This window comes from Pygoscelis adeliae, unplaced genomic scaffold (genome assembly GCF_000699105.1).
Source record: "Pygoscelis adeliae isolate BGI_AS28 unplaced genomic scaffold, ASM69910v1 Scaffold890, whole genome shotgun sequence".
NCBI classification, from domain to species: domain Eukaryota; kingdom Metazoa; phylum Chordata; class Aves; order Sphenisciformes; family Spheniscidae; genus Pygoscelis; species Pygoscelis adeliae.
The window spans coordinates 144167-155770 of record NW_008823974.1 but is presented as its reverse complement, the minus strand read 5'-3'; the positions used below and the strand labels follow the sequence as shown (position 1 = coordinate 155770).

Below are 11604 nucleotides of genomic sequence, written 5' to 3'. Positions count from 1 at the left end.
ACGGTTTTGGCTGCAAATTGTACCCTTGTGAAGATGCTCAAGGCAAATGGGACTAATGGGACGATGTGTGGGTGTGCAGCGGGGTTTTGGAGGCCGGTGGTTGCCCTCCCGTGTAGCAAACAGGCTTACATTGGGCGAGTGGGATTTGGCATCCTACGCAGCACGCGATAAGCAGGAGAACAACCTACAACTCCAGTGACTACACCTTGTGAAAGAGGTGTAGTCTGTCGTCTATGGAGAATTTTTAAGGGACCAAGGACATTTTGCCAACATCATATTAACCGTATGCAGAGTACTTTGGGTGAAAACCCTAACTTGACTCTGCCTCAACTGTGTTAAGACTACGCTGTCCATGGGAACCGATCAAGCTGAAACCAATATTCTCACCAGCAGCAGGCAAACCGCTTAACAAACGCAAGGGATTGCACTGGAGCGTCTACTAAGTGTGTTCTTTCAGCCCTTCACGTACCTTAAAGTAAGCCCTACTAAAACCAAACGGTTGGTTTGGGTGATGACAACACGACATTGCTTTGACAAGGTACGCTTGTTTGGGGCAGAAAAAGAACAAATGGTTGCCGCGTTTCCCTATAAAAGCCGTGCCTGCAAGGATGCACACGAAAAAAAGAACGAGCAAAGACAATTTCTACCAGAAACTTCCCAGAAGACTAACAGGCGCTCTTGCACAATCAGTGTCCCGTCTTAGGGGTTTTCAAAACCCTGATCTTATCACTAACCACTGCTGGCGTTCCTTTTCCCCTGAAATAAATCTGAAAGGCTTCAATAAGACACGTGAGATCTAGCTGATGCAAGGAACAATTTTATTCTTGTTTAAAGCAGAACATAAGAGCAAACCAGTGTCAGGAAACAGGCACTTCTTTTCAAAATAAAGCACTTCATACTCCTTCAGCTGTGGCGCGTACCAACCCAAGCACGTGAGAAGGGAGCCAAGAGGGCTCTCGTGCCAGGGGAAGACTATCCAGGAATGACCTGGCTGAAGAACAGTAACTCAGGCGAACTGGGCACTTCACTTTCTTTTGCCTTAGTGTTCAAGGGTGAACAAGCGCTGAATCATAACGGAGAGTTCAACACCTCGCTACCGGCCCCGGTACTAGACAGCAATAGCTAACAGGCCGGGGACATCACGGCAGGTGTCCGACAGGCCTGTAGCGACGAAGCGAGGCACGGTGGGTATGCAGGTATCTGCCCAAAGGCACTGTGCGTACTGCACATCTCTGCATTTGAGCGACTGCCCCGGGCTCCGCTCTGCGAACCATGCCCAGGGGTTGCTTTGCACTGAAAACATGCCATGTGTTCACTGGTCTGCCTGAACCAAACCCTCGCAAAAAGGCAGAGCTTCCGTAGCTCAGGTTAGCAGAAATCAAGACTCCAGCAATGAATGGGGACCCCCAAACCCAATTACCCTACGCTCTTTCTTAATGGCTGCACTACAGGAGAGAGAGAAGAAGGGAGTCTTTCACATGGCGCCTAGGCCAAGATCTCGGAGGTGGAATCCCCACAACGGAAGTGGATGTCATGGGCAAGGCAAGGCCCATTGGGTTCCTTTCCAAAATCCACCAGGAAGTTCTTGTTCACGGTCAGGCCTCCTTTCTCAGTGTCCACGTCAATCTGCAGCATGACCGAGCCTTCCCTGCGAGGGGACAAGAGCGCAGCTATTACAGACAAGCAAACCACGGTCCTGCTCAAGAGATCCTGCTCTTCAGCCTCCTGTTCCGTATCGAGGAAGAGGCTTTCTCCTGAACATCTTGTCTTCTACAGGGAGAAGGGAGCAGAGGCCCAGTTTCAGTAGTGGCGTATATACACCAGCGCTCACATTTTTTTCCTGAATTCTCAATGGACGCGAGTAAACCGCTAGGCATGATGCGAGAGGCAGGCTGGAGCTTGCCTTTGTGTTGGAGGTCATCGTCTGCTTTGCTACATCAAAACATCTCTGGTGGATGCACTGGGAGATGCTGTGGCAGAGGCATGGCCTGGCTCTCAGAGATCCACAGATGGATTCACTCCACCTGTCAGACTGAAACACTTGTGCTCTCCCAAGCAAAACCCTGGCACTGCAGCTCCGCACAGGCAGCAGCTGCACCTCGCCCAGCCACAGACGCTTGTGAGTCAACTGCATGTGAAATTCAACGTGAGGAAGCTGCGGGGATGATGTTAGGAAAAGCTGTCCCTCTGCAATCACAAACGCGTCCTTGTAGCCCCCCAGATGAGGCGCCTTTCCCCTCTCTAACAGAGAGCCCATCCAAAGAGGCCCCTTTCCTCCCAAACGTTTCTTACTTGACCAAGGTCGGGTAGAGCTGCTTGTCCCACGTGCTGTAGAAGGAGTTGGTGACGTACAGCCTCTTGCCATCCAGGCTGAGCTGCAGTTTACTAGGGCCGCCGTACACTCTCTTGCACTGAAGGCACAACAGACAGCAGTGACGTTACCGGCTTCTTTCGTTCAGCAGCCAAGCACAAGCAGGGGCAGGGGAGCAGAGCAGAGCAGAGCGGCTGCCTCCCCTTCTAACACAGGCAAGCTACCAGGTGCTGCAGACACATGGGCCACTGCAACGGAGCCCTACCCCAGAAACCCTGGGCAGAGAACTAGCAGAGCAGAGCCCAGGGCCAAAGGACACCAGAGGGCAAAGAGGACGCAGAACTCACCTTGATCACCAAGGGCTCCGGCTGGCACTTCAGCTCTTCGTCTCTACACACAGTCACGGGTCCGTCTCTGAGGATGCTGCCTCCCACAAACACCTGAAAGCGAGGCAGTGGGAGACATGTTGCCTTGTCATCCAACCACCACCAGATACTGCTAGGGAACCCAACAGTGCAAGCCTGCAACTGCTCCTGCCTTACCTGTCCCACCAGCCTGGGCTTGCAGGTTTTGGAGAGCTCATACTGGCGGATGTCTCCGTGCAGCCAGTTGCTGAGATACAGGTACTTGTCATCCACCGAGATGATGAGGTCGACTGTGAAGGCTAGGGCACAGAAACAAAGAGCTCTAGAGAAGGCGGCAGCAGCAACAGAAAACGTGCCTTGCTTCGAGCCCCAGCTCGCATCTCTCCCTGCCATGCTGTACGTCGTGCCTCCAGCACAGGAGACCTGCCCGAGTGCACAGGCTCCAGCCGGGGCAGCAGTGTCTTCCTGGGGGTGTGCACAGCCCCTCAGCCCCTCCGACAAGCCTTCCGTCGTGTTTACGCAGCAAGGCTTTGAGGGTCAGCGAGTGGGCTTTGCCAAGCTGCACAACACAAACTGGCAGGAAAAAGGAAACGCCACCTCAGGGCACACAAACCTGGCATCTTGGGCATAATCCATCCCCTCACGTCCTTGGCCGGTATCCGAATCACCTCTTCTACTGCCCAGCTGTCTCTCTGTACAAGAAACACAGGCACCGCTCCATGAGCGCTCCCGGCTGCTCAGGCAAGAGCGCTCCCCTGCCCTCACACACTTGCACAGCTAGGCAAAGCTGCCTGAGGAAGGCTACCGCTGCACCCAGCTACTACGAGCAGACACCAGTAAGGACAGCATCGTCTGATACCAACAGCGAGGCTGGGCCTCATCGCTCAAATTAATCCCCCAGATGTTCATCCAAGAAGTCCCAATTGGTCACGATGGGCTTTCACACTCAGTGGAAGAACAGACTCCTCTCATTCTAGCACACATGTCCAAAGCAGGGTCTGGATACTGCCCTCTCCACACGCCTCCTCCTTTCTCTCTGCTACCCCAAATTTCTTCTGCACGTTTCTCCATCACCCTGTAGCTCACCATGGCCGGGTCTCCCGTGGCTGCTGGCAGAATACTTGCCTCACACTTGTAGAAGCGGTAGACGATGCCACTCAGGGCACAGCTGACGTATCCCTCAGCAGCATCGGGGTTGTGGAGGAATTTAACACTCAGGGGCAAAGAGTCCTCCCCCAGGTCAAAGCACTGCGTGAGGGAGCGGCAGGACAAGTTCCACACGTTCAGGCGGCGCCCAAAGACCCCTGAGGAAAAGGAAAACCAAGTCAGAAGAGAGGGGGCTACCCATGGAGACTCACCCCTCCCCAAATGCTCACAGACAGCGGCGGCCATGGCACCGTCCAGCCAGAATTAGCAGAGAAACTGCCGTGATTTGGGGAGCAGCAGGAAAAGACAGGGGACAGCCTGTCTTAAGGACAGACGCTGCACGTCCCGTAGCAGTGCCTGTAAAATGGGCCGTTTCGGGAGAAATCTTCCTGTCCCCCCTCTCTGACCGCATCGACACCCTCCCACCACCTCGGGGAGTTCTGGCTCAGCACTTGCATCCGTATTGCCTCACCTTTCTTAAAGTCGTCGGGATTAAATCCACGTCCCGCACGTTTTGGGACTAATCCGGCAGAGCTGATCAGAACATTGTGGCGTGGCTGGTACCAGAAGTCGTATCCAGTGGGGGGGGCCTCACACTCGTTTTCCCAGTTCCCCTTCAGCTCAAAGGTCTCTCCATCCAGCACAATAAATCCACCTGTGATACAAAAAGGGGATGCACAACAAATCACATACTCCACTTCTAAATAGGTAACATGCTTTGTGCATTAGCCTAGCTTAAACAGCCAAGATCTTCAAAATACTTTATACCTTGAGATACTTAGCTGCAAAGACTCTACAGCTCTTTGCTGGGTAAAGAGATGTATTTATAGATTCCTATACATGCTAAGCAGAAGTTTTGAGGACCAAAAATGATCCCAACTTAATATTCACTTTAGTGTTTCCAGTGGCCAAGTTACCTTTTCCATTGCCAGCTGGATCTCCCATGTTGGCAATCAGAATATCACCATTAGGCAAGCTGCGAGGTACACTGAGGTATCCCTTGTTGCACTTCCAGAAGACATCCACTGGCTCAATCGTCTGAAAAAAGTTGACATACACACACACACTTCAGCGTCCGACTGCTCAGCTCATTTCACACCCCCTGGCAGAGCCTTTGGCCATCGGAGACTTCTGAAAATCTCCGACGGTTGCGGGAGCTTTCTTCCCAAGAACCCACACTTGCTAGGGCCTGCTCCTCCTTGGAGAGGAGCACAGAAGCCTCTGAGCTCCCCTCTACACAGGCAACAAGAATGCAGCAACACCTAACTCATAACAGCTTGTCTGTCCACCTCGCTATTTGGGTGGGGGCAGGCATGGGGTTTTTGTTCTCTGAACGGAACATGTACAGAGAAAGGAACGCAATGACGATCGGCGCCTTCCTTGGCCTGAAAAGGAGAGAGCTGAGAGGGAAACGTGACCCAGCTCTCTAAAATCAGGGTGGAAGAGAAGATGAAGAGAGAACCCTTCTTCCCTGGGTATTATTCCAGAAGCACCAGTTCCCAACTCCTTCCCAGAAACTTGTCTTTGAATCACCTCAGGCATACCTTACACAGCTTGGGAGCCCGGCACTGTGAACCCACATCCACCACGTAAATGCGGGAAGAAATCAAACCGGGAAGAATCAGCTTGTTCCTTTTCGTTGTGATATTGTCAAAGCAGGTGCAGCCAGCGCTCCACCCCGAGGAATGCAGCTCGTCTTTGAGGTTGGGCATGGGCAGGCGGTGGATCACCTAGGCAGTCAAGGCAGAGTTAGGGTTCACTCAGGGAGGCAGGGAGAAATGGGGACCCTAATGCTGGCAGATACTTCTGTCTTGGTAGCCTCCATTTGACTGTAGCTGGGACTGCCTCTAGAGACCTAGGGAGGAGAACGCTGCTCCTTGCACTGGCCACTGCTCTTTGTTAGGATACTGTGTGCAGCTGAGAAATGTGGAGATTCTTTCAAGAATTCCTCACCCCAGGCCACTACAATTCAGAAAATCATGTATATGAAGAAATGATGATTATCAACTTGACAAAACTGGTGCATTGCTCTGCAAACACCTCCTAAGAATGGAGTTCAAAACGTGTTAAAAACTTTCAGAAGCCTATATTGGCTTTAAAGTGCATTTTCTTCTAAGCTCTTGTAGTAATGGACCAATCAGGTCATATATACACCCCTGATGTAGATAACCTGTCTTTGCAGCCTTGAGAGACAGGTAAATGCCGATTTCCCACTTAGGATGACAGCAGGCAGGTTGGTACAGTGCACAGCAGAACATCTCTGACGCTGCAGCACAACAGAAACATGCTGAACTCTGCAAAAGTGCTGGATACCCTAAACCACCTGGGTCACTAGAGGCCATTTTCCATGCCGAGCAGCCACTGACAGGGTGATTCAGAGCATGTGCTCAAAAGCTCACTAGCAGCACCAAGATGCTCTGGAAGTGAGTTGGGAAGTGAGTCACAGCCGACTTGTCCCCAGGACACAGAGACGGAGATGAGTCAACTAGAGCCTGGCATACAGAGGACAGTGGAAAGAGCAGGAAGGCGAGATTTCCTAGCAGACAACATCCCTATCTCGTGCATAACATTAGTGGAGAAGCAAGAAGTAAACCTGCCATGACAAAACTTACAAGGGGTTTCCCAGACAGGTCTTGGCAGGACATGAACAGGCAGGAGGCAAGAGTCAAGCCAGGGTGGATGAGACAGAAAGATGCAGGAAGACAAGAAGGTGCAAGGCATAAACAGAAAGCCTGCATGACAGAGTGGCTATCAAGCAATCCAATTTTCCCCAGCAAAAAAGAGTAAATGTCCTGAATCTGGGGCACTATGAAGCATAGAACCAGCAGCTAGTCATCAGCCCAGTAAAACCACAGTCAAGACACAGGTACCTGGCCATAATATGGAGATCTGGGGTTGAGGTCGATGGTGGCCAGGAAGTCAGGTTGGTCGATGCATGTTTCCCTGTAGGTACAGGTCACGTAGGCAACCTCCTCTCTAGGAACTGCGTATATAGAAAGCTTGTGTTAAAACATGCCATGAACCATACTGAAAGGAAAAGAAAAGCTTCAAGAGACTCTCAGATAGGACTGAACTTATTTTTCTGGATGCTACAACCTTCCTACAGGCACTTGAGCTAGGTGATCGTTGTAGGTCCCTTCCAGCTGGAACTATTCTATTCCATGCCATTTCATTCCATTCCATCCCATGCCATTCCATCCCATGCCATGCCATCCCATGCCATGCCATCCATTCCATGCCATTCTATTCCATGCCATCCCATGCCATTCCATTCCTCCTTGCTCACTGACAACTCTCCAACCCTGGCTCCATTACTGACCCAGAGGTGAGAAAACACGAAAAGTGGATCTCCATATAGTTACAGTTTTCTCCCTTTGGGGGAAGGGACTCAGCATACACAGTTAATTAACAGTGGTCTCCATGAACACGGAGCTCCTTCCCAAATACCCCCCACTCCAAAACACGCTCAAGAGGACTTGCCTTTCAAAACATCCGGGCAGATGGGGTAGTCGTAGCACTGAAGCCTGCATCTGTCTGCTTTGAGAAGAAGAGAAGAATAAAATGAGAAACGTCCACATCTTTGAAAGGTGCCTGTGCAGAAGACTCTGTCCCACCCGATGGACCTTCTCCCACCCCAGCTGTCAACGGCAACCTCTGACACCAGCAGCTACTTTTGTTATGGCAGTAAAAACTCTCAGATCCAGGAGAGGAATCCTCCCCTGAAGAAGAGACACTGAGGATATCACAGACCAAACCACTGCTCCGTTCCCTTTTGCATCCTCTGAGCCCCAGTGAAGGAGAGCGAGCCTACACTGAGAACCATGTCAGTATTGAAGGTCTAGCCTGGAAAATAACCCTGGCTTCTTGTCTCCCTGACGATTCCCCAGCAGAAGGGGAGGCTCCCCTCACCACGGATGCTGCAGCCACATGGAAGTAGCTTTTCAAGGCAAAAAGATCCCCCGGAAGCAGATCGGTAGCGAGACAAAGGAAACCTTTGGTACCAGTCAGACAAAACGCCAAACTTCGGTCCCACCTCTCCCCTTCCTGCAGCGCTGCTCAGAACAAACCTACCAGTCCCCAGGGGGGACTCGGTGTCAAGGTGGGATGTCTGCAGCCTCCAGGCAGCGGCTGGAGCCAGATCCAGGGTGGACCTACAAGCCTTGGAGCTGCTGTGGGCTGCGGGGAGGCTGCAGAGTATCTCTTACCCATGCTGAAGGCCGCCTGGTTCACTCTCCTCAGGAGCAGAGGTGCTGGAACTGGAGGTGCAGCTTGCTGTCTGCCTCACCGGAGCGGGTTGTGTTGTGCCAAGGCTGCTCCGAGGGGGCCTTATATACAAGGCAAAGGGGTGGGGGGAGAAAGCAAGCTGCCAAGGGAGGAGCCATCGCTCCTAAGCGTTTGGGAGGTGCCAGACCAGCGCTGTGGCTTGTTTCCGCCTTGCTAACCACCAATCTAGAGGAAAAATCTGCTGGTCCGTGCAGGTCTTTTTCCTAAACGCAACCTCCCGTATCTGATCCTGGGGCTCTGCTGATTTCCACCAGGACTTCTTCGGCTCTGGAGGCCTCCATGTCCCAGCCAAGACACAAGCTAATTAAAGCCATCCCCCGTACCCAGGTTCCTGCCATACAAATGTGCAGCGGCTGCAAATTCCACACGAGGGATGAGAAGTCCAGCTAGATAATTGGCCCCACCAGCAGCCTCCTGGAAATTACAAGGTTTGAACATACGGAGGCCACCAAAGGCACCTCTGAAATCTGGACCCTGACAGAAGGCATGTCTCTGTCTGAGGGCTGAGCTGAAGACATGGGCTCGCGGCGTCAGCTCAGCAAGCCAGGTCCAGAGGTGCCTCTACCCAGAAAGAAGACTTTCGGAGCTCCTAAGGACTGCCAACTGGGATAAGTGCCCACGAGAGGAGGCAGGGGGCTCCAACAGTACCGAAATCAGACGAGGAGCTGCCGACATCTCCCAAACAGCTAGAAAAGACATCAGGCTAGAAATGGGTGCCTCAGGAAACACAGTCTGTGCCCTTGTTGATGCAGCACTTACAAGGTCAAGACATGCCTGCTGCCTCTCACGTTTGTATCTCCACGTGGGAAGACAGTCAACCTGTGGAAAAGAGGAACCTTTAGGATTCGGGGCGACTCAGCACAGTGAAACAGTGCCTGAGCAGTAGCTACTTACTCTCCCCACCAGTCTGCTCAATGAACACCCAAAGCCCCATGGCAGGCACTAACACCGCAAAGTGCCTGGCACCGGTGCGGTCAAATTACACGCAAACTAGACTGAACTGCCACAAAACACCCACGGGAACAGCAGAGGTCTCTGTTAAAGGGAATGAGGTGTCGGACAGAAGAATTTTGGAAAGAAGGGTCCCCTCCTGAGATCACCATGGGCCTGGCTGCCACCACCTGCCAAACTAAAGCAGGAAGAAAACACCAAGCGCCGTGGACCGTGAACAAGTATCGCATCTTGTGGAAGAACTCCTCCATCAGTGGGCAAATTACACGGGATAAGTAATTGCTCCATGTAGGAATGCAGAAACATCTGACAGCGACATTAAAGAAGCCCTCTGGAGATCTCTATCTGAAGAGAGGACAGCTTAGCCCATCTCACTAGGGCTGTAATTAATGGGTCTCTGGTTCCAGAACAGCACTTTAAACGTCTGACAGGTAGACATGGGAGCAGCCCAGCACCTGGCACCAGTGCCCAGATTTAAGCAATTTCTCAAAAAATTAGTGCACTACCCAGAGGCAGGTGGGCCCAGCTTGCCAAATACTTTGCTTCAGGCAGTAGAAAAGGAAAAAATGTCTTTTTCATGCAGGCTCGTTCTCAATCCTTCCACAAAGAGTGGAAATTTCAATGTCCAGGCTGGCAGGATGGATGGCCAAAACACGTGCTCCAGGCATTGTGAACCAGAGGATGCTGCCCACTGAAGGACACTCAGGCCTGATGGGAGGATGCAGCCGCAGCTCTGGTCCAGCAGCTGAGAAAGGCAAAAGACAGAGCCGAACTCAGCACGCAGTAGCATGAGCTGAGCTGGGGGCCAAAGGGCTGAAAGGCCAGCAGGGATCTGGGGAAATGAGGGGCTGGCTGGCATTTCCCTAACGTGACAGAAGGAAGCCCTCAGTCCAGGAGCAGCTCCATAGCCGGAGCTAGCTGTCCTCCTCAGAGCAACTCAAAACAGACTTTCCCTCTTCTCCGCTTGACTGCGCAGAGCTCACCACTGCTCTCCCATGCTGCTCGGAGCTGGGCAGGACGGCCCATCTTTCTCCAATCAAAACCAAGAGAGAGGTTCAGGCATTGTACCTGACGTGCTGCCGTCCTTGTTTGCCCGGCTGGCAGGAAGCACAACCAGGCCCAAGGACGCGCGAGAAGCTCCTGCTCCATCAGAAGCAATTTCAGGTGCTCAGCTGATGCCTCTTTGCAGGCTTCTGCTGTCATGATGTGCATGTCTCACTGCACCTTCTTCTTGCACCTGCACGCCTGCTAATTAAAAAGTTCATTAGTCTTCCACTCATTAACAAAGTTTGCTGGTCGTCCTCTTTGGCTTTCCTTGGTGACGTCTTTGGCATCCCTCACAAAACCAAGCTGTGGGGTGTAGAGTTTTCTAATTAAAACTGATAGTAGGAAGGATAAGAGCAGGCTCAGCAACACCAACAAGCAAGCAAGCGATGGTTAGCGGAGAACACAATCAGCGTGGTCTGCTCTCGGCCCAAGTAAAGCTCCCTGTGGCAGGCAGAGATGGGAAGCCATGACATGGAAAAGCAATCGGGGCTTCGCTGGACAGCCCACACTGAGGTGGCAACTACTCCCCTCCTCCCGACCACCTCTTCCAACCCTGATAGGGAAGAGCATCCTATAATTTGGATAATGGGCAAGACTAGGTGATGCAATCTGGTGCAGACCGGCACCGCGCACTAAATGTCCTGGGAGAAGACCTTGCTTCACCAAGAACACCAAGTCTGCTCTAAACACCCAAGGAAGAACTCCCCCGACTACGGGAGCAGTCTCCAACCTTCCCCCGGTTCTCCAGGGACGACGTTCTCTCCCCTCCCACCTCACCCTGCCATAAAACCCTGGAGGTGTCCCAGGCTGTCTAAGTGTTGCTCATCGTCTTGCATTCTTAAATCCCCCCTTCCCATACTTTTGTCCTGGCCGCCATACTCCCTTTACAGCCTCCTGCCACATTCAAACAGGTCAGCTAAGCACCACGAGAGTTTGGAAAGACTGCAGTCAGCACCAGCGTCCCGGCAAAAAACGCCAGCAGAGGTACGCTGTCCAAGACCTTCCCAGGCTCCACATCTCCCAAGGGTTTCACTCTCTTCCAGTCCATCCCCCTCTTCAGGAGCAGAAGGAAAACCACACCATCCAACCCCTGAAGATGGTGTGAAACGGAGCTTTGCTGGCAAACTGTAAATTCACGGCGCAGGCAAACACGGAGCAAAACCAGCAGAGCTCACCTCCTGCCAGGACAGAGGGGAGAGCAGAAAGGGAGCAGGAAGGTGAGATGCCTGGCAGGCAACCTCCCTGCCGGCTGCGGGTCCCCAGCGGAGCAGCAAGCAGTCGATGGCAGGTGGCACAGCTCACTGCACATTGGCGGTGGCAAGACACAAACGGCTCTGGGGGCGGCAGAGGAGAAGAGTCCACCGGAGGCACGTGAGACAGAAAGACAGAGTGCTCAAGACTTCGGTACAAGCGGTAATGCCAACAGCCAGAAGGGCGGAGGCACATTTAAGACAAAAGGCAAATGTTGTTAGAAGCAGGCAGACTATGCAAAGCTCAGAT

The 11604-nt window shown here is 52.5% G+C and overlaps 1 protein-coding gene across 1 annotated transcript; it reads right to left on the bottom strand.

Annotated features, from left to right (window-relative positions):
- Positions 1-1436: 1436 nt before the first annotated feature.
- On the bottom strand, positions 1437-6797 carry LOC103917610 (selenium-binding protein 1-like). Its single transcript, XM_009324801.1, has 10 exons — positions 6693-6797; positions 5367-5552; positions 4740-4860; positions 4295-4477; positions 3802-3980; positions 3290-3368; positions 2854-2975; positions 2659-2751; positions 2293-2411; positions 1437-1648 (listed from the first exon to the last, which is right to left on the bottom strand). Exons 2-10 carry the CDS (start codon positions 5532-5534, stop codon positions 1486-1488), a joined length of 1227 nt encoding a protein of 408 aa, XP_009323076.1. The 5' UTR covers positions 5535-5552; positions 6693-6797; the 3' UTR covers positions 1437-1485.
- Positions 6798-11604: the final 4807 nt, after the last annotated feature.

What these genes read in the sequence shown, in the direction of transcription:
- LOC103917610 (XM_009324801.1), bottom strand. Translation starts at nt 5,534, where the DNA reads ATGCCCAACCTCAAAGACGAGCTGCATTCCTCGGGGTGGAGCGCTGGC. An exon ending in ACCGCTTCTACAAGTGTGAG is followed by an intron (nt 3,369 to 3,801) that starts GCAAGTATTCTG and finishes TTTCTTGTACAG; the next exon opens with AGAGACAGCTGGGCAGTAGA. An exon ending in CGGAGCCCTTGGTGATCAAG is followed by an intron (nt 2,412 to 2,658) that starts GTGAGTTCTGCG and finishes TTGTGCCTTCAG; the next exon opens with TGCAAGAGAGTGTACGGCGG.